Source organism: Porites lutea, chromosome 7 (genome assembly GCF_958299795.1).
Source record: "Porites lutea chromosome 7, jaPorLute2.1, whole genome shotgun sequence".
Lineage (NCBI taxonomy): Eukaryota > Metazoa > Cnidaria > Anthozoa > Scleractinia > Poritidae > Porites > Porites lutea.
In genome coordinates this window covers 24,057,645-24,081,186 of record NC_133207.1, presented here as the reverse complement: position 1 = coordinate 24,081,186, position 23,542 = coordinate 24,057,645, and the positions used below count along the sequence as shown (strand labels likewise).

Sequence of the window (23,542 nt, the reverse complement as noted above, 5' to 3'; positions counted from 1 at the left end):
TCCTTAACCTAGCTGTCCCAGGTTGAGAACACTACGACATTTTTATGTATTATTATATCATCTGTAGTAACACTAGGGACAGTCCATTGATACTGATACTTTTGTTAGATTTTCATGAATAGGTAAATTTCAGTGACCACCCCTTTAACGAGGGTCTCAATGGGGTTAACCGATAGGCGTAAAACGGCCAAAAATGTAGTCGATAGCCGTAAAAATTGAAAAATTTTAACCGTTAGCCGTAAACGGGGTAAAAAAGAGTTAACCGTAAAAGAAATTGTTACCTAGATTAGCTACTTTTAAGGAACTTCAAGGTGCTAAACTCACTTATGGGTGCGTTTTTTATTTCCCGGCTAGTGTGACTCCGTACGCACGTTAGGCGAAGCGCCGTTTAGGTGTTAACTAAGAACATGTAGGCTCCATTTCCGGCGCTCTCTCGGGGAACTACTTTTTTTCCATAGCGAAAGTGTGGCTTCTTGCTGGGGATTGATATTTGCAATTTTCTGGAGGTCGTGCCCTTGAAACACTAGTGATACAACACGCAGAGATGTCATTGTTTGTAAAACGCAATCTTGGTCAAGGCATTTCGGTGGAGAACTCGCTCGGACCACGTGACCCGAAACGCATTTGCCGCGCGGAATAATGCGGCCTACGGACAAGGCAACGCCAGACAGTCGTTCCGTACAGTCCTTCGCTATCATTAAAAACACTGGACACGGGAATTTTGTTATTGGCCGTTTTCACATTAAAGCTAAAAATGGATCATCCGTCTGAGACTAGCCTGTGTACAGTCGCGCCCTCCCCACAGACACCCCTTCTCCGATTTTTTCTGAGGGGAGGGGGCGGCTGTAGACAGGCTATCTGGAACGGATAATCCCGTCTTTAAAAGTCAGGGGGGATTGTTCATTCAAAATTAAAACTATTCCATTTTCAAATTAAGACGTATTATCTATCTGACGCGAATCATCAAACCGATAACCCGTCTAGTGTGAAAACAGCAATTTCTGTTATTTCTATGTGTAAAATAGTATTAGAAGTGGAATACTTTATAGAAAGTATGATCTACCAAATGTTAAAATTTTTCAAAAAAATAGCTTATTTCATCCCGATATGATCCGAAGATCTTTATTTTGATTTAAAGATACAAAAAAATACGGGTTAATTAATATTTAACTTTGTGAAACAAAAGAAGTTAATTTTTAACTTTTTCGTTAACCGTAACTGAAAAAAATTACCCGATATCCGTAAAAGAGCCAAAATTTTAGCCGATAACCGTCAACCTCGTCCCCAGGGCTTTTCCCTTAAAAAATGGGTGGGGCGGGAAAAGGCCCTGGCATCGGCTGGTCACGTGACCCCTCGTACACCCTAAAATCCTGGGTGTAATAAATTAGCGCTTTGCGAAAAGCTAAAATTATGCGTTACCTCACAGCGCGCGATCTTGGGCGGCTTTTATGTCTCTTGACGATTAACGAAAAGTTTTACAAGGTTTCCTTTTTGTCACAGATACTGGCTATGGTAAATTTTTGCTTTCCTCCGATTTCTATGAAGGGGACAGCGAGCGGTAACATTTGTAAAACTTCCTTTATAGAGCGATATAAATGAGAAACAAGCTATCGTACATCCGTAAAGTTTGTACTGGAAAAGTTCGTTTTCGCGACTCTTTTGATATTTTATTTTATTTCTTGCGAAGTGGACCGCCGTACACAACCTAGTTCCATTCACCTTAACTCTCAGCCATATAATCATAGCGATACGCGTTGGTTTAGACTTATCTTGTATGACCTGTATTTTTAAAAAATGCATTGACCTCTGCGAGACCGCGTGAAAAGTCTCTGGCACCCAGGGTATCAAACGACTGGTAACAAAGAAAGACTTGGGTCGATTTAAAATTGACATAGCTGTAGTTGATTCCAATCGATCGGTCAATCTTCCCTTTAATATAAGGAAAAACGTAGGAAAATCCTTTGTACTTATCCTCGGAACAGAACAGATATAAGAGATCTTCAAATGTTTCAGATCGGCGACCTGTCATCGTTCCTGGCTGGAGGGCTGACTTGCATCCGGCGCGGAGACTTGTTTGTTTCATGGTCGGGTTGTAGAGAAGACCAGACTCCATAAAGCATTTTGATGAACAATTCTATTTCAATTAAGTTCAATTTGTATAAATTCACTGCAGATCCTAGAGGCAAAGGCCCGCATTTTTGTTTGACATTGCACAAAATCTGTACATCCACAGTCATGATGAATTTCAGTCGAAGTACTACTCGATAACAGCTTGTCTCAACTCTGAAGTATTTGACATATTTTGTACGTGACAACGTAGAGCCGGTACGCCCTTTCATAAACTTGTAGCATTTGAATAATACGCAGTTAAATGGATCTTAAGCTTATGAATCGCACAGACGCGAAAATATTAACATACAGTTCGAGATGTTATTATTTTCCATTGTTACTCCGTTCGACTTCTGTCAGCGCAAAACCAGCGGGTTGCATATAAATTAGCTTCTCAGGAATATTTAGGCTGTGCACGTGACCAGCCGATGCCAGGGCCTTTTCCCGCCCCACCCATTTTTTAAGGGAAAAGCCCTGGGGACGAGGTTGGATAACCGTAAAAGCCAGCACCCCATTGAGACCCTCTTTAACCTGTGCTATAGACTGTTCAGAAGTGAAACCATTTGAAGGCTTTACTAGGTTAAGCACTGACTTAAGGCAGAGACATGTAACCAATGACGAGAATTTAAGATTCTGTTTAACAGTCAAAGGCGATGTGCAACCAACTCCCCATATCAGAAAAAACTGTTTGAAAATTGTAACCGCCGGTGCGGATCCGCGTCCTTTCTACCGCTTGTGACGTCATCAGTTGGAGTAATCAAGGATAACTTTGTCCGCTAACTTGTGCAGAGTGAAGAGATCTTTCAAACCATGCCAGAATGAGCACAGTTCAGTCAAGGACACCAGAGAAAAAGGCAAAAAACCATGTAACAATAGCCTGTTCACAGACCCTCCTCTTATTTGTCTTCAAAGTCAGTCGAGCGTGCGTGATAAAAAGTAAACCGCGGGGGATTTATTGACCGCCAGCGCAAAGGGGTAGGGGTGGGGGAGGTTATTTTTCTTTCTCGTGCTTCGCGCTCGCTCTCGCTCTCGCTCGCGTGCTCGCCTCGCTTTCGCGCACGCCGATGTTTTCCAAGAGAACGAAAAGAAAAATAAAACAACGTCTGTGTACAGGCTAATGTAACAGTGACACGAAAATTGCCATGAAAATCTTGTTCCGCTACCCACCATACCTTTCCTTTCATTTAATCCTAACATTCTAAAAGTTTTTCTCAAAACATTTCCCACCAAAATGAAGCCTACTAAATGCCCAGGAAAACAGAAAAAAAAGGAGGCAAGAAAAGCGAAAAAAGAAGGGAGGAGAGAAAGCGAAAAGGAAAAGTTAAGACTGCTGCGTCACTTTTAAAACCCCAAAATGCCCGATGCCCGAACTTCGCAAGCTAATATTTGCATCTGGATCAGAAGGTCGCGAAGTTTACGACCTGTAAACAGCTTTGTGGTAAGTTTTAGCGTTTTTTATAGCACGACAGTGACCAGAAAACCGCTCGACTAGCTTCAAAACGTGTTTTTCCGCATAATCTCCAAGAGCCAATGAGTTAGGGACGGAATTAGAAACGTTTTTTTTTGGGGGGGGGGGGGGGAATTTTCGAGCCGCAGGAATTTTTTTCGTTATCAAATTCCTTGTAAGAATTTTTTTTAGGCCCTAGCATGAATATTTTTTAGAGTTAATTGGCTTGCGTGATCTTTTTTTCATTTAATTTTCCCTTGCGCGAATATTTTTTTTGTACTTCGCCTTCCCCCCCCCCCCCCCCCCCCCCAATAAGTTTTCTAATGGTCGGTCCCTTAAGGTGACTCGACCCAGTTTTTTTGGGGGGGTACCATCCTACTTTGAAGCTCTCTGGTATCCCCACCTTTACTTTTATCGTAAGTCTAACACATAGAATGGATAACATATAGATCAATCTACAATATAACATAAAAGTTTTGGCGATTGGAGTAAATGTCACGTAGTTATAATGCCACGCCCCTTTGAGGTCTGAGTCGAAAATCTGCTGTTGCCGGCATTTTTTCGTGAAAATCTCTCGGCTACACATAGTGCGCATTAGTGCCTTGCGCTGAACAGAGTTTCACCAAAATCGCAAAGACCCAATTCGAGAAATTCAGCGGTTTCCAAATTTAGGTCATAATTTACGCGAAAATGATAAGCAAACTTTACACGGATTATATCTAATAAACTATGAGATTCATCTCTTTATTTTGGGCATCGTTATAACAGATGGGTCCTTGCAAGTCAGCAAAACGCGTTAGGGCCTTGTAAATGCGCGCGATTTCGAGCAAAGTAAACATATAGAAATTATAGTTTTCGCTATTTGTTGACGTTTATCAGCGTTTAAGAGTCCTTCTCACGAAAAAAGCATTTTCTTAAAAATTCGTAGTTTTTTTTCCTTCAAATTTTTTCAGGGCCACAATTGATTAACTAACTACCCGGACTCAGAATTTCATGGTCATTGAAAAACTGTGACATTATCTTCTTTAAGCCCAAACTTGAGTAAACATTGAAGATTTTTAGCGTTTTGGCTGAGTTTGTGCTTTGGGAGTTGTCTATTGTTTCTAGTCTGTCATTATACAGCATTCTTGTTCAGCACGCGTGCAATGACCGCGCTTGGCTGACTTCCGAATGCTCACCGAGATATAATAATTTTGGTACAGTGAGACAGGCCATCGCGTGATACATAGAGGTTTAAGTCACAATTTTTAATCAATTCTCGTGCTTCTTGTGCCTTTGCAAAAAAATCAAGAAGTGTTACACACTAAATCTACTAACTATTAAAAAAATATCATTTTTTCATAGGTTTAATGCAAGCCAATAATCAAACCAACTCGTGACGGGAATATCTCGGTGAACATTCGGAAGTCAGCCAAGCGCGGTCATTGCACGCGTGCTGAACAAGAATGCTGTATAATGACAGACTAGAAACAATAGACAACTCCCAAAGCACAAACTCAGCCAAAACGCTAAAAATCTTCAATGTTTACTCAAGTTTGGGCTTATAGAAGATAATGTCACAGTTTTTCAATGACCATGAAATTCAGCGTCCGGGTAGTTAGTTAATCAATTGTGGCCCTGAAAAAATTTGAAGGAAAAAAAACTACGAATTTTTAAGAAAATGCTTTTTTCGTGAGAAGGACTCTTAAACGCTGACAAACGTCAACAAATAGCGAAAACTATAATTTCTGTATGTTTGCTTTGTTCGAAATCGCGCGCATTTACAAGGCCCTAAAGCGTTTTGCTGACTTGCACAGGACCCATCTGTTATAACGATGCCCAAAATAAAGAGATGAATCTCATAGTTTATTAGATATAATCCGTGTAAAGTTTGCTTATCATTTTCGCATAAATTATGACCTAAATTTGGAAACCGCTGAATTTCTCGAATTGGGTCTTTGCGATTTTGGTGAAACTCTGTTCAGCGCAAGGCACTAATGCGCACTATGTGTAGCCGAGAGATTTTCACGAAAAAATGCCGGCAACAGCAGATTTTCGACTCAGACCTCAAAGGGGCGTGGCATTATAACTACGTGACATTTACTCCGATCGCCAAAACTTTTATGTTATATTGTAGATTGATCTATATGTTATCCATTCTATGTGTTAGACTTACGATAAAAGTAAAGGTGGGGATACCAGAGAGCTTCAAAGTAGGATGGTACCCCCCCAAAAAAACTGGGTCGAGTCACCTTAAGAAAAGTACTAAGCTTTTTGAGGAAAATCCACTTTTCAGCATAAAACAACCGAATCTGACTAAGTAATGTAAATATAATACAAAAACAACTCCGAAAAACATCTTCCTAAATTAAACAAGAACGCTCTAAGTAGCGATGAGTCTCGCTTGTTATAGAGCGCGAGCGTTCGTCACTCGGGGGGGGGGGGGCGCTCCGCATATAAAAGAGCTTGGGATACGTGTATTGTCTGAGTTTTCAGTAACATAGTCTCTCAGGGGTCAAAAAAGCTTGGGCTACGCCCGGATCGATCTCTTGTAGGGGTTTAATTCAAAATTTCCGACGAGCATCCCCTTGCCTTTCATATGCAGAGTCATCCTCCCCAGGGATTCGTCATAATTCCTCAGAGTCACCGACAGCAAGTGAAAAAGTTGAATTATGATTTCAATCTACTGCACAGGGTCCAGAGGAGTTGCATGTGAATAAATAAATTAATTATTTAAAGTCTCACCTCGAAAAATGTTTATACCTGTCGCTTAGCACGATTAATTAGCCCGATGGGATCTTTATGAATCTACTGTAAAAGATTTCTTTGCTTTTTACCTGATCCAGATCGACTTTGTTGTTCGCCATTTTGAAAATCAATATACGCAAGCTATATTCTCGTTGGTGCACAGCAGGTCGTCCGAAGGGTGACGGAAGACCGTCGCCCGAAGGGCGACCGAAGCGCGAAGTGGCGAGTAAAAAAAATGGACAAGGGAGGATACTTGTACCACGTGACTTAGTTCGTTGTGAACCGCATCTCTCGGTAACGGAAGTGAATGAGACCGGAAACGCAAAAGCAACAGACCGCTGCTAATTCGAGAATCAAAACATCAGCTGCGGAGGGAGTTTTAAAGATCTTAGAGATCTATGCGAAGGCAACAGAGTTTTAAGTGAAGTGAAGATCTTTCAAGACTGAAGATTTGTTGTGTACATGCCAACAGTCTTCGATGTCTTTAAGCAGGTTTCGCTTGTGTAAAGGCTTCCCACTTCCCAGTCGCAAAACGAGCAGCCAAAGACGCAAGAGGTAACATTGTTGGAACCACCGAAGAATGGCTCAGTCGTGATGATATTACAGTTGCCTTGTACCTCCGCTCTACTCAGTATTACGTTTTATTGCAACAGTACACACGACCTGTAAATCACTACCCGTAATAATTTAAGATTTTTCAAACAAAACTAATGAGTTGGGCTTAACGTGATACAGCATTGCACAAAAACATTACATTCATGGACTAAAGAAAATCGCTTAGTTATTCAGATCCAGAAGATACTTTGGAGAAAATTGGAACCCTCATTCAGCCGTAATAAAAAGCTTCAAAATAGTCTGCCACACAGCCGTTTTTAATGTCGTCACGCAACGCTCTTCCCCGCTAATACCCACAGTAAATCGATATGTGTGCCATGATCTCTCAGTGTGAAACATGCGGGTAAAATAACATTTACTCAGTGAAAATGTAGAACCTCGCAGAGCATAATCTACCCAGCAGACGAAAAAAACTTTATTGGAACGAGCAGCATTTTGGCATGAGGTAAAAGTCGTGTATGTTTACCATCTTCTTTTATTTCTCTGATCTTGAACACTTTTACCTTACTACGTCATTTCCGTCATCATCTGTTGCGGTGGACAGCAAGTGGACAGCAAACGGAAGTGCTGTCTCGAAGCCGTAAATTTCGGTCGCCGAAAATGAATTTGAAATACATAAGAATTCTAGATCAGGTTAGTCAAATCAGGCAATTTCATTGAATTTCATTTGAGTTTCAAAGATTCCAAAATCGGCCCAAGATTTGTTTCCTCGACATTTATCATCGCCTGTACAATAATATTAATGATGTACGAAATATCAAGTTGTTAGTTACAATTAAGTATCCAGCATCATGAAAAAAAGGAAAAGAATCAGGCTGTTGAACACGAGAGGTAAATTAACGACGATTTGCTTGTTGTTTTTTACCTCATCATCGAAGTTCTGCTCATGAACATTCTTCCTTGTTTCAACATCTGATGTATTCACTTCTTTCAAACTTATCAACGCTTTCAAACGACAGAATTCGTAGAACGAACCATTCCGAAAACACTCGACATCTTTTAGTGTGGGTCTACCACGAATGGTGTGTGGATTTGTAAGCGACATCACCGTATAATCCATTAATCTTTCCAAATTTTTCGTCTCAAAACATAACATTCGGACAATTGCGCGTTGTTTTTCGAAGCGTTCACTGAGATTGAGAGCATCGTGTCGATTTTCATCCCCAGATTCTGCGCTACCATGACCCGGAACACGTCTTTACAAAACTATTCTTTCTGTCACGTTTAGCTGTATTTACTTTTTCGCACGTGATCGTGAAGGTCAGAACCAAATTACCATAAGATCAGAGAGAGTTTACAGTTTTACTTTTTGTTATGTCTGTTTTGCACTTACGATTTTATCGGCTTACTATGTCATAAGCATGAAACGTAACCTGTTTTAACGCAAAAGACAAAGTCTGATTTCTTGCATGGAAGAAAAGCGCTCAAACGTGATAAACATTGCGCGTTATTCCAGTCATCCCCCAAATTGGTTATATTTGAGGCCCTATTTAAAAGCCTTCCCTATTTTCAATGTTCTTGAAACTTGCAGGGAATATTTCTTGACAATTGATCTCAGGATTGTCGAATTTATAAAAAAATTTATCGAGCGGTTTTTGGAAAAATGCGAAATTTTTAGGCATGGACCAAATTACGTCCAAAAACTGTATCAAAAGCAGCTGAATGCAAGTTAATAAAATTCTTCTTACTCGCGATCGCCCAAAGCAATTCCCCTCTTTTTTTGTATGCAGTTTTCAATGGAATCAAACCACTACGAGATGAAGCCTCGTTCCCAAAGCTCATCATTATCTTAAAATATTAGCGAATTGTGTAGGTAGCATGCTATTTTACTGTTTTTATTATTCTTAAAACTACATTTCAAAATATTTCGAAAACGCTCTCATAGAATTTGTTCAAACTACGCCATAATGGAGGCAATTATAGCAGGTACATACTCCCTAAAGCGATTTCTTCAAAAAACTCCTGGAACAGAGAAACACAAAGATAAATGAAAAACGTAATGGCGTCATTACGTTGCCATGGCGACTCCGATTGCAATAAAACCCAGATCATAAGAACTTTTCATCTTTATATAATACAGTTGTGGTAACATTTTTTCCATATCTTTACTCATGCCGATGTAGTTAATGCTCAAAGTTGGGAGGTATCAACCCCAAAAAATCCAGTCGAGCCACCTTAAATAGTTTAATACGCACAGAGTCGATCGAAACGTGTATGCATAATTAATGTCTTGGGTCATACGGAGAACTTACCACTTCCTCTTCTCATGTTTTACTTAGTCACAAAAAAATTGTGAATTTTATTGACAGTACATCAATAGCAGCAAAGACAACTTTAAAAATCCCCATCCAAAAGTAATAGTTGCCAATTATGGGTAAGAGGCTATTCTTGGAGATGTATCTTTAGTTATGGTTTGGTCAGCACGCAGATCATACAACCACCTCTACTGGCATCTGCCGCTTTACGGTTGAAAGGTAGGCACAAATGGACTCAATTTCAAGGTTGCACAATTCTTTCATTTATAAAACGAAAGTGTAGTATTTCAACACCACAAGAGGCATAAATATAATAGTAGTGAAGGAGGCTCAAGAAGGTACTGACCAATCACAGCGCAGCAGAAATTTTCTCAACCAATCAGCATCGAGTATTTAGCCCATGTGACCATGATGACGTCAAAGCTCCCATATTTGGGCATAAAAATCACGTGACCCCACCCAAGAGATGGATCCACATACTTGGCATAGTTTTAAAGACCGCGTAGAACCTGGGTACAAGCGGAACACTCAAAATAAGCCCCAGTCCCCTCGCATCCCCGAAAGTCAATAAAAAACACACATTCTATGGAGAACCAAATCACTGCCTTGGTTTTAATGGACGTATCACGTAAACCCTAAGTTACATCCGGGACGTATGTGAGGTCCTAATGACGTCACGCCCTTTGTTTACATAAAATACACATTACGAAGAAAGGGTGTTTGCTTCCTGGCTGAAGGAGTCATGAGCAATGGATTAGGCCATGGAAGATAATGGTGGAATCCTATCAAGGACCATGGTTTAGATAATGGTCGACGTAAATCGAAATGGGTGGCTGAAACGAAAGGAGGGGTGGTTAGAGCCAAGAAGCAAACTGAATCAAAAACACTCGACCATTGGCACGCACGAGGCGGTGTCTTACTGTCCAATGAATAACTAGAAAAAACAAAAAAGACTTGTTTACAATGTGGGACGTGTGTGACGCCCTCGTGGTGTCACGCCCGGAAAAGATTGTACACAAAATAATTCAATTAACATCCAGTCTTGGTTAAAATTAAAATGTTGAAAGATCCAAAGCGTTTCTAGGAAAAAAATTAACGTTTTAGTTTGAACAGATAAAGTAAGCTGGACCATCCTTGATGATTGACAATACAAAGTTTGTGAGGGATAGGCCAGCTTCGGAAAATCATGACATCTTGTAAGACCCAAAAGGAATCTAATTAAAAAAATTATTCATGAACATCCAGCAGGGGTGGCGCCACCATGCAGACCTCCCCCTGCCGGGTGTTCAAAATTCCCATTCCATGCTGTCCATCATGGCACAGCCCCGACAAGGTTCATGGAGTTCAGACACGTGCCGTAAATAGATCCAGCACCGTTTGCACACAAAATACAATCGCCCCGTCAAATTTTGAAGGGACCTGGAATGTTGGTCTATCACCTCGGCAATGGCTGAAAAAGGAAAGGGAGATAAATGGCTCGTATGACAAAACGAGAATCTGAAAAAAAATAAAAAAAATGTTTTAAGGACGGGGTGGGTAGCCCATGCCTTGCAACAACTCACACCAATAACAGGGCACATGTAAGTCACTGACACGACGAAAATTCAAATAACAACGACAACAGAGTAATTTAATGGGTCTCGGTAATGGAAGGGCGAGTCCCGATCCAGTATACCACTGCACGATGCTACTGAGGAAACACCATGCAGCGGAAGTACCATGAACCTGGTGGGTACTGAGAATGGTAAGCGAATCTACGAAAAAAAATTAATAATAATGGGCTAAATTCATGAAGACTATGGATGATTACAGTATTGCACAAAATGATGAACAGTATGAATATGGTATCGTTGGTATACGGCAATGATCCACCCCCATTCGTCCATCGTGGAAATCACATCTGAAACGTTTCATGAAGACTAATTACACATCGAACCGTACTATAATGACATCGCATTTGCACGGGTCTAATCCATCCTCCATAATGTTTTAACGTATAATGAAAGCCTACAAAGAGGTGGAAAGTCGAATCAAGACGGGAATACTGGTACGAAAAAAACCAGCTTGCAAAGGGCGGATCCATTGCGTATGATGACGCAACAAACAATGCGTGGCTGTAAAAAAATTTAAACTAAAATTAATCCTCTAAAAAACCTAAGGCAGCCAAATCCGGGTCATCCACAGGACCCTGGCGCCGGAGAAACGAATTAATACGAAAAGTCATTCGCAACGGCCAATCATCCCAATCTCGATGGTTGGGGTCCCCACTCTGCACATACTCCACAATATCATCTTCGGTGAGGGACCCCTCCCGGTTGCCTGCAATCACATCATCTAAGGTCAAACCCTCCATCATGCGTTCGCAATGATTACAGACGCCGCCAGGGGTGGGATGGGCGAGCCACTGATAAATATGACACACCGGCTGATCCTCCAATACCTCCCAAGAATCTAATAAAAAAATGAAAATCAACAGGAACAGGCTGGGACCCAGAACCGCGCGGCCCAATTGAGTCGAGCTCGTCGAGGGCAAAGACACAGGTGGACTGGCCACAACACGTCTCGTAGAAACGCAAACCCCTTGAACACGTCTAGGAATCAAAAAAAGGGACATGAGGGAAAAAAGGGACCCACACCCGAAAAAAAGGAAAGCCATGACACTTACCAGCCATGCGGCGGCGATGAACCTCATGATCCAGTTTCCGGGCCACAGGGTGGTCCCAAGGCAGTGTCTTGGCCCAATCACGAGGCTCCTCGTGGGTGCAGCGACGGAAAAAGGCGCGCAGACAGTCACTTCTCAAAGGCGTATGCCACATCAACTTTAGGGCATCAAACAACATGGCGATTGGCATAGAATACAACACCATCGATTGCAGCGAACTCACCATTTTGACCAGCACAACTGAACAAACTGGAATGAACCCACACAAGGCGCGCAACGTGCTTTAGAGACTCCACGAGCGAATCAGATGAGTGGAGAGCCATCACGTGGGGTGTCTAGAAACGAGAGGAGACTCTAGGGGGTACCCCCCATGGGTACACCTTATCCTCCCTGGACCAGGGGGTCTAGCGCGAGTACGTGATTGGTGGACACCAGAGGATTAATAAGGGAATGTCAAGAAGAGACATCAATCGCATACTGTTCACTGTGTCAGAATGGACTGCCGAGGGTTAGTCGACCCCAGGAACAAACCGTTTGGCCGCGTGCTCCCGTTGGAAGTCCAAATCAAAATCATGTTTTGGGTAGAGTGTTTCTACACCATGGACCGGCGAAAGAAAGTGGTGCAGGAGTTCAAGGGTCTACCCAAATGCGACTTGACGGGGTTTCCTCAACATCTGGGCGAAGGTCGTTGGTGGAACCAAGTGGTGGTACGGTTACACGCCCCCAGAAAAAATGGCTGCCACCATTGCCACCGTCTCATGGATCACCGACTCTCGGTGAGTAAAAAAAGTGGTTTAACTCTTTATCTTCTCATGACCTTGACGTTGAGAATCTTTTATGTCTGGGTTTCAGATTGGCATGATGACGGAGATGGCGCGTCCATCCCCCAACCTCGACCGCTTATTGAACGAGGGCATTGCCTTGGTGATTGACACCTTCAAGCATCAGATCAATTGTCCCCTGGGTCAGCGCCCCGTCATGATTGGCAGGAGGAAACCCGCCTACGATACAGTAGACAAAGTCATGAGACGCTTAGACTTGATTATGAATGTGATGTCAGCGATGAATTTTGTGGTCGTCGATATTCATTAAAAAATAAAACAAATGATGTGGTTTAGAACTGTGTTTTTATTGGTGTTTAAATAAAGCCTCCAGGGTGGGATAAATGACTTGGTCTTCTTCCCGCGTGCCTACAATGGCGGTCTTGTCCTGGAGGGTGGGGAGGGCAATATAGTCCTCAGTCATGCCTTCACAGGGTTGATAGTGACCTAGGGCGGGATTCCACCATAACCATTCTTCCCGATCCACATCAAAGACATAGAGGGGTTTGCCTAAGAGCTGGGCCATGACCACACTCCAGCCTGTGCCGCCCAAGAGATGCTTGTGCAACGCGTCAAAATAACCCACGGCCAAGACTAAGGACGCCGGCTTGATCACATAATAATTGCGTTGGATATACTGAAGCCTGATGGGATGATGCACTTGTCGACCCAATCGAAACGCGGCCTGGGTCACAGGGGGGGTAGCGGCGTCCAACTCCGATTGCGTTAAAGGCGCGAGAGACTTGGCTCGAGGGTGACAGGGTGGGATAATGACCACACACGTATGCCCATACAGCTGACATAATCGTTCCACATGCGTGTCCACACCTTTCGCACCGCCCGTGTAAATCGTCAACGGCATGGTCTATCGAAAAAAATTAACAGTGATTAGGGTGATATAAGGGTGTCCAAGCCCATAAGGTATGTGGTTCATCATCCGCGTACAGCAAAGGGGTTTGCCATTCCCGACACGTGACCGTTTGTTCGAAAATACGTCGGGCGTGGCGACAGTTGGAGCAAGTATCGGGAATCCAATCCAGGCCTTGTCCTCGAGCAAAGGCCTTGTCTTTGTCGTCCTTACAAGGGTTGCATAAGATCACATCCAACAGACGATCGCATCGTTTTTGCCACAAAACGCGTTGGGCATTGACTTGGTACAGGGTGGGTAAGACATGGGTTTGACGACGTAACCACCCACTCATTTGACAAACTCGGACATGCGCGCAATGATCATGCCAGACCCCACTTTCACGGGCTCCATCAGTGTGGTCCATGCACCAATTACGCCCCTGATCGTTCGTGGCCATCACATTGGCAGTAGCAATGGGAAGATTGGCCAAGTCCGGACACCCCTGCCCTTCCAAGACCACGAGAGGGGTCGACCTCTCTTGGCACAGTCGATACAGACCATTGAGGGTGAACACCCCGACTCGATTCCGTTGGGGGGTCAGGTACTGGTGACACCAACGGGTGAGATCATCCTGGATCTGCCGGTAGGGATGAAACTCGTGGCGGTTATACACCGTAGACGGTTCAAACGGCAACCCATGCACGGTCCGGGTCTGACGATCGACACGCCTCTTGGCCTTCTCGGATAATTGTTCGTAGGACACACCATGGGGTAACAGGTATTTGAACAACACATGATGATGCCCTGTCCAGTCACACAAAGCCAGTTCTCGAATAATATACTCGTCTCGGGAAAGGGCAAACCCCTGACTGTACGCCAAAAGACCCACTTGGTTCAACGCCATAGTCGCTTACCGTCAAGAAGAGAGGACCGCAATGACTGAAAACACTCGTCGACCCATCCCGGATTTTATAACAGAATGCGTGGGCTCTGATTGGTGAACCCTCCGATCACACCACTCTCACGAGATCTCAAGTAGAGTCAGGATTGGTGGACACCAGATCGTATGAGGATCACGAGATGCCGGGACATGGGCTATAAAAGGCAGGCCAGATGTGCACCCCAATCATTCCGCTCAAGCATGGAACGTCAAGCCACTCAACCTGCTGCAGTACCCACAGGACGCAAACGACGCCGAGTGAGTAGTGGTAGTAAGAAACCCAAAGGGGAAAAAGAAGACATGAAAGCCACCCGTGAACTCGAGATGGCCTTGAACGGTTTGCCCCGAGCTGAAGCGGAAGAAACCCCAGCCAGCCAAATCATCACTTCCCATGGAGTCGTGATGCCGATAGCCCGAGTTGACCCACCACCCACCCCTTCCCCCATCGTTTCACCCGTTTCCTCCGTGAACGACTTGATGGAGGGCACCCTGAAAGAGTATGAGGAAGAGTGCCTAGAGGAAGGGACCCAGGAAGACCAGGACCTCGATCAGATGGAGACCCAGTTGAACGAGCTCTTGTATGAAACGTGCCCCTTTCATCCTCATCGAATCCTCCAATGCGTTAACCCCGAGACCCAATTTGGCCAGTTGAGGTTCAAGTGCCCCCTAGCAGGATGTCCCGTGTATTTGTTTGAAGATAGTCGGGAAATGATGATGGAGAAATTGAAAGAAGACACGCACCCTCAAGTCCGGGCCCGATTGCAACGAGGGGAGCTCAAGTGCAAATGTGGGTTGGTCCCTAGGATGAAATTGAGCCGAACCAGCAAGAATTACCAGAAAGTGTTTTTCAGTTGTGGCAGTTTTCTCCCAGGCCAAGACCCCTGTGGCTACTTTCAATGGCTCCATGGTCCGCTGTGGTCCCCCCGAGAACAAGCGCAACCCACCCTGAGACGATGGGTAAAAGACACACCCCCTGAGGTCCATGACTATGAGAAGGCGTCCGTCAGACCATGGGGCATGCCTGCCGTTCCCTTGCTGAAAAACTCAGAGAGGGACTTGGTGGAGAGGCATTGGCCGTGGGCTAATCAGTTTGGGGAAGCCATCCAAGCCAAGGAGAGGGAGCGGGAGAGGACGCGCCATTTGCATAAGAACTTTGGTAGCTCGTGTTTGTTTTGAAAAAAAAAATCATGTAGGTGTGTGAAAAAAAAGTATTAAAGACCGTGATTGGCTATCATAAGGTGTCAGTGTCTTGATGTCGTGGCCACGCGCTTACGAAGATCCCCAGCAACCCGGGGCCTTGGGCGGGGTCCGACCCTTTGCCCAAGCCCATAAATTGAAAACCCCGCAAGCCCAACAGATTCTCCAATCGGTGTTGAGTTATACCCTCCACAAACCCCGACGGACGCGGTTTCCCACCGCACCCACGTTGGTCTTTGACCGAGACGAACAATGGCAAATGGATTTGGTCGACATGCAAAAACTCCGTCGATGGAATCAGGGCAACAACTATTTGTTGACGGTGATCGACGTCCTGTCCAAGTATGCCTGGGCCGTCCCCATCAAATCCAAAAGCAGCACGGAGATGCTCCGAGGGTTGGACAAGATTCGTCGACAAGCCTCGCCGCGACGACCGCTCCGCGTACAGACGGATCAAGGCAAAGAATTTTTGAATAAAAAAGTGCAAGCCTGGTTCAAGCAACAGGGGTGGCATCATTTTTACACGTTTGGGGATAGCAAGGCCTCCGTGGTGGAACGATGGCATCGCACGTTGAAACAACGCATGTACCGGTATTTCACCGCCCACAATACGTTACGGTACGTGGACGTCTTACAACCCTTGATTCATACCTACAATCACACCCAGCATCGCAGTATTGGACTGGCCCCGCATCAAGTCACCCCCCAAACAGTCCCGGAGGTGTGGGACCGACTCTACGGCGAGCGATTGGAGCAAACAACCCCACCCCCCAAATGTCGCGTCGGGGATCGGGTGCGTCTCAACAAGAAACATCGTCCTTTCAAAAAAGGGTATTTGCCCGGGTGGACGGAAGAAGTGTTTGTGGTCACGCACGTTCGTCGTCATCCGATCGTCACGTATCGACTCAGTGAATGGGACGGCACACCTATAAAAGGCACGTTTTACGAACCTGATGTTCAAAAAGTGCAAGTGTCGGACGACTCGTTATTTCGGGTCGAAAAAGTGTTGAAACGCCAAGGACGCCGGGTATTGGTCCGGTGGAAAGGGTGGCCGGCCAAGTACGATAGTTGGATTCCCGATCACCATGGTCCGCGTCAAAATCACGCCTCGAAAAAGAAAAAAGCGGGTCCGGTTTCTCGATGAAGTGCAGGCGGATTCCAGTCGACCACGCGCCAGTTACACCCCCTCGCCCACCAACGACGCCGACGTACTGAAATTCATTCAGAAGAAAGCGGCCGAACAACGGCGAACCCAACCGTGGTGGGAAAAATTGGCTAGTCCGACTAAGCAGCAATGGGCGTACGCCAATGCCTACCATCGAGCCGAAGCGTATGCCAAGAAACGAGGGGCGTTGCGGTCCCCCTCCAAGAAAAAACAACAACGCCGACGTGCGGGGCGTCATCCCCCGATGCGCAAGAAGAAACCCCCCAAACCCAAGACGTGCATGACCCTGATGGAATTAGCCCGGGCCTTTCCCAACATTGCCCAGCAAGTGTGTTTTCATCCCAAACAATCGACCTTCAATTCCGTGGTAGGACGCGTCCCTCGCAGCAAACAGAAAGTGGCTCAATGGCTATAAAAGGACCCTGCTCCTGTTCAGAGGGGACCACTCCTCCTCATCATGAGTGAGATTAAACGCCTGACGCTGGTCAGCGATCCTACTGACGAGTTTCCCAATAATGCCAACAACAGTTTCAAGGTGCGATTGCCCGAACGGTTGGTGTTACCGGGCGCGGGGTGGCATGCCTCCTTGATGTCCCTGACCGTCCCGGATCAAGGCCAGAGCAATGCCATCATCGCCGCGGATCCTCATACCAAAGTCGTTCGATTCAAGTACCCACAAATCATCCGTAAATGGACAGACACAGGCAACCCAGCCACCTCCGGGTATCTGCGGGTAGCGGCCCCTATACTCCAGGGCCAAATCGAATTGGAAGATATCATGAACCTGAATCAAATCGTGGCCACCGGGACGGATTTTTGGAAACGCGTGAGTCAAGAAGTGCATAACTATGTCCAGAAAAAACTGGTGGAACAACAACAAAATGTGATGGTGGTTGATCGCGATTCCAAACCGATCGTGAGCATCAAAAAACACGCGATGCCCCGACTGACGTGGAAAGAGGATGCCCTGGTGATTCATGGAGTGCCCCAAAAAGATTTGACGGATCAACGCCAAGCCAACGTGGTGGAATTTTACATCAACTTGGACATTGCCCTGAAGTTTGGCTTGTTGACCAGAAAGACAGGCAAAACAGCCAATGTCACAGGTTCCTTTGACTTGGGGCCCAATTTGCAATTCACGGCACCGACAGACACCTATAATGAGACCACTAGTCCAGTGGGCAGTCGAAATCGGCAGTTTTACAATTGGGAAGGCGAGCAGTACATGGGGGTGAGGGCGACTAGCCGAGCCTTTACGATCGTGACCATGGATCAAGTGGTATGGATGAGATTGTACATGGGCTTCGAATGGCAGATCAACAACCTGAATGCTTCCTTTGAAAAGATTGTGGGGACCCGTAAACGCACCGTCATGGTCTATTCGGATCTGGTGGAATCCACGGTGGTGGGGAGTGGCAAGTTTCCCTTGTTGCGGGAAGTGCAATTGTTGAGAACCGGCGATGGGGAAAGCACCGCGGAACCCCTGCACCATCAATGGATCAAAGTGCGAGGACAACAATTGGATATTTTAGAAGTGGAAATTGCCAGTACCGGTGGACCCCTGGCCATCTTACCCCCAGGCAAAACCTTGGTGACCATCGGTCTCAAACAGCTATAAAAAGCCACTCGCGCCACGCGAGGGACCCAAAAGCACCTTCGACGTGACACCGACAAAATGCGCGGAGGCAGTTTAACGCGGTACCACACGCCCGTGCTCACCCCGCAAGACGGGAAAGGGTTAGCCGAAGACTTGATCAAACTGGCTGGGCCTATGATCCTGCAGCAAGCGCAAGCGGGATTACAAGATATTCAACGAGGCAAGAGTGCTGCGGCCACATGGGCGGATCAACGTGGGCAACTCACCCGCGGCTTAAAACGCAAAGCCCCTGCCATGGCCTGGGCGGGCGGCAAACACCAAGCCAAAAAAACCTATAAAAGAGCGACTCAACGTGTACGGGACATCTTTGGACGTTAAACATGGTACGCGTGGGTGGTTTTCTCAAAACGCAAAATCGCATTCGACGGCAACGCGCCCGTGGACGGTTCATCTCGCCGTACCAAGTCGGGGGCACGATCTTTGGCAAGTCGATGACGGCGCGCTATCCCTTGATGCATACCTCCTCTCGCCTGACGGACCCCCTCTACATGGAGAAGAGAATGGTTCGATATGCGCGCCAGATGAAAGGGGGGGATCTCAGACAGGTGTTATGGGCCAACCAAGCCAAAGCCAGGAGGCAACGGATGAAAGGGGGCAACGTCTTCCGCAAGTTAAAAAAACGCATCCACATCGATTTTCCTCATCGCCCTTTTCCCTCCGCCCATCCCATTCATGATTGGTACAGACTGAGAAATGGTATAAAAAGAGGACAACGTTGAACCCCAGGGACAGACCGCATCATGTCGCTCCAATTGTTTGACGTGCCCGATGTGGATTATCGGTACGAAGCCTCTCGGGAGGTGGAGTTTCAACCCGCCTTGACAGGCATCCAACCCATCACGTTCTCCATCCCGGGCTCCGACGATTATTACGATACCGATTCTCTCCGATTCAAAGTCAAAGTCCGTCTGACCAATCCAGCCGCTGGGTATACTGGCTTGGATGAGGGGCTACTCATCTCGGATGGCAACGAATCGAGACATGTGTACTGCGTCAACAATTTTGGACACACCATCTTTCGAGATATCACCCTGAGCATGAATGGGGTCCTCATGACGGAACAGAGCAACACCTACCATTACAGAGCCTACCTAGAAACCCTCCTGAACTTCAACCGAGAAGAAGGGGCCACCAAGTTAGCCCCGCAAGGATGGGTCAATCAGCTGAATGTGGTGAATGTCATGGGAGCCACCGCCGCCAATTCGGATGTCCCTACAAATGCCAACTGGAGTGGCAATACAGAATTGAGAGCCTTGACGAGCCGATTACTGACTGAGCATTGGCACACCTTCCTCATCCGTCCCCATTTGGCACCCCTCAAGACAGGCAAATTGTTGGTCCCCAATATCCAGATGGACATAGAACTCTTCCTCAACCCCAACACTGTCTACTTGCTAGGTACCCCCAACAAAGGCACCTTGGTCGCCAAGAAATTTCCAGCCATTCACCCAGAAGACATCAAAGTCACTTTGTTGATGAGAAAAGTGACCTTGAATGCCAGTGTCTATGTGAGACTGCAGAAAGAAAGACAGCTGGGCAAACAAATTGCCCGCTACCCCGTGGTGCGGAGCGAAATCCGTACCTTTTCCTTTGATGGACGCACCACCCAATGGGAACAAGACAATGTGTTTGTGGGTCGATTTCCTGACCGAGTGATGGTCGGGTTATTGCATTCCGATGCCTTCAATGGAAACCTACAACGCTACCCCTTTGCCTTTGAAAAGTTTGGGGTCACCCAAATACGTCAGACCTTGAATGGAGAAGAATACCCTTACAGAACCCTGCAATTGACAGGAGATCAAGCCTATGAAGATCTGTTGGGGTACGATCGATTTCTACAAGCCATGGGTGCCTACAATGAAGATAAGATTCCCCTCCTGCTGCCTGGAGATTGGGGACAAGGCAAGAACTGCACATTGTTCCTGTTCAACAATGTGCCCAGTGGAAAAGCCGATGATCCTCAGTATCGCAACCCCCGTCAATCGGGCAATGTGCGACTGATCATTGATTTTGCTGCTGCAGTGGGTCACAACATCACTGTGTTGGTCTGGAGCGAGTATGAAAACATGTATGAGATCAATCACATGGGAGGTATAAAATACAACATCAACGGCTGAAGTGGACTCAGAAGATAGAAGACACCGGGCATGGAGTTTGTGGCGCTCAGTGATAGGGTGCTGCGCACGTTGGCCCTCGAAGATCCCACCTTGCGACGCGTGTTTCATGGCGTGTACCCCGCCGACCAGTTACCCCGTTCACCCCCCAAGAGTATCCGTCAAGCCTATATTGTCAACACGGATCCAGCGGGAGAACCGGGACAACATTGGTTGGGTCTGTGGACGGAACAGAACAAGTGCGAAATCTTTGACAGTTATGGGTTGCCCCTGCACGTGTACACCCACCCCGACCTGCACCAATGGTGGAGTCAATGGAAGCACCTGATCCGCAGTGACCAGACCTTGCAAGCCTTGGATAGTCAGACCTGTGGCCATTATGCGTTATTTTTCCTGAAAGCCCGAGCCCAAGGCCAGTCCTATCAAGAGTTTTTGGGGCAATGGAGTTGTGACAATTTAGTGTTGAATGATCAGAAAGTGGCCGATCGCTTGAAACGGGTGATTAAACAAGAAGTCCAAGATGAAGTCGATGCCCGCCCAGAGGAGGGAGGGCAAAAGAATGTGAGCCGCCAGGCCTTTATGCTTTGTAATCCTTGTGAGTGTTAAGAAATAAAAAACACCATAAAACGAGAGGTGCTGTGAACGAATGGTCATTTCATCATGATTACGCGAGGGGATGTCCAACGGGTGACGGACGCCTTCGTCATAGAAGAAACCTTGTATTGGTGGTCCCACCCTATCGAGCGGGTGAACACTGTCCAAGGGGTGGATGCTTGGGATGGGTACCATTGGCTCATAGCCCGCACGCTGGCTCAAGACCAAGATTGGGTCGCGCTCAAACAGTACATGGACACCCTGAAAGAAACGCATTTAAGAGAGACGATGGAACACTTGATTCAAAACGAATCGCCACGCCTCTACCGCGAGTATTGGACAGCATGCCCAGACGACGACGACAGCGCCCTTCCTCCCGACGACCCCGCTTTCGTCAAAACGGGCGAGGGATCATGAGCGTGTTGGCCAAAGCGTATAAAATCGGCGACAAATTGGGACGTGACAAACGGTATAAACGTATGGGCGCGAAAGGGGCCACGGGTCATTATCGACGTCACCCTCGACCGTGGGAAGGATGATTCGACAACCCAGTAGTGTGATTATCGCGGGCCCGTCGGGCAGTGGCAAGAGCGAGTTAGTGGAACAATGGTTACGGGACCTGAACGTGTTTCAAGTCAAACCCAAGAAGATCGTCTACGCGTACGACCGATGGCAACCCCGGTTTGAGCGTATGCAAAAGAAAGAGGGAATTCAGTTTCATCGCGGGTTGCCGGACCCCCGTCATTTAACCCAATGGTTTGGCCGGACGCGTGGTGGCGTGCTCGTCTTGGACGATTTGATGGAAGAAGGGGGACAGGACAAACGCGTGTTGGATTTGTTCACCAAAGATTCCCATCATCGCAACATTACCGTGTTGTATTTGACGCAAGATTTATTCCCGCCGGGTAAATTTGCCAAGACCATTAATCGCAACGCGCATTACATTGTGGCCTTCAAGAATCCTCGGGATCAAACGGGCATACGCACTATTTTACTGCAAGCCTTTCCCGACCGATGGCGTCAAGTCTTGCGCCTATTTAAACGCATCACGTCCCGTCCCTTTGGCTATTTGATGTTGGATGTGCATCCGGCGTCGGATGATCGGTACCGTCTGTGGAGTCATTTAACGCGCCGAGAAGGCAAGGCGCAAGTCCATACCTTGCCCGTGGATGTCCCTGCCGTTCGAAAACGAGCTGCAACGAGAACTCGCCCGGGTCCGTCGGCAAAGAGAAGGCGGACAACGTACTGACTTATCGGAGCGCATGGATACCCCGACCTTCTCGCCTGCCGGGGTGGGGTCCCCGACCTCGCCCTCGGTACTTCGGGACCTTAGTACCATGACGGACATGGTGGCGGAATTGACCCAACCCGTGGATCGAGCCCAATTGGATCAAGAGATTGAGGATTTTAATTTGACCTACCCGGTCAATGTGGACGATGCCCTGAATGCCTTTACCTTACCCCCCGTGGCAGGTACAGGCACCACTACCACCACCACGGCACCGCCCCCACCACCACCCACGATCACCACGGCTCCCACCACGACCGCCACCCAAACCCGTCCCACCACGTCCACCCGCACACGTCCCACAGCCACTACCACCACCAGCAGTTCCAGACGACCCAGACCACGCCCTGTCACTACCGCCACGACCACCACGGCTCCCTCCCGCCCCTCTACGTCCCGACGTAGTGCTGGAGCCGGCACCAGGACCACCACGTCCACGGTGACAACCCCAACGGGTCGTCCCACCGTGGCCGCCAAACAACCGCGACGACGTCCCCGTGTGCCCTCTCCACCGTCCCCCGATTCTTCCCCTCCGTCGGAGGATGAAGATGAAGATGATGATGACGATCGAGGACGAGGCTTAAGGCGACGGTTGGATTTGTTGAATGAAGATGCCCAAGAACGGGCGCGAGGGAGACGCATTCGCAATATCACGCATACCAATACGGTGACCACCGTGTATGAAGAAGGAGGGCGACCGTCTGTGCGCCGCACCTCCACGCGAACGTCCGGTCCACCCCCACCCCGCCGAGGTCGTGGCCGTGGCCGTGGCCGAGCCCGTGGACGGGGTCGACGCCCGTGAAGCTATAAAACCAGGAGCTTGCCTTCGACGGTCCCCAAAACCATGTGTGGTCAATGTCGAAGTGGGATGGCCCCTCGACGCAAACGCAAACGCACCACGACCCGACGTCGATCCCCCGCCAAACGACGACGAAGGGGTCAAGTAGGGGGTGTTGGGCCCGGCCTGCCTCTTGGGATTCTCAAAGCTGGCTATGGGATCACCAAAGCCATCGGGGATCATCAAACCAAACGTGCGATTGCCATTGGCGAAAAACGCCGACGAGAAGTGGCCTCTGGTAAACGGAAACGCTATGCGGGGGA

The 23,542-nt window shown here is 47.1% G+C and overlaps 2 protein-coding genes across 2 annotated transcripts; both read left to right on the top strand.

Moving 5' to 3' along the window:
- Positions 1-19,185: 19,185 nt before the first annotated feature.
- LOC140944648 (uncharacterized protein F54H12.2-like) lies at positions 19,186-20,562 on the top strand. The gene is made up of 2 exons (XM_073393768.1): positions 19,186-19,843; positions 19,931-20,562. The coding sequence occupies exons 1-2, from the start codon at positions 19,186-19,188 to the stop codon at positions 20,560-20,562; spliced, it is 1,290 nt and encodes a 429-aa protein (XP_073249869.1).
- A 1,126-nt stretch (positions 20,563-21,688) lies between these two features.
- On the top strand, positions 21,689-22,402 carry LOC140944647 (uncharacterized). The gene has a single exon (XM_073393767.1). The coding sequence runs from the start codon at positions 21,689-21,691 to the stop codon at positions 22,400-22,402; it is 714 nt and encodes a 237-aa protein (XP_073249868.1).
- The last annotated feature ends 1,140 nt before the right edge of the window (positions 22,403-23,542 follow it).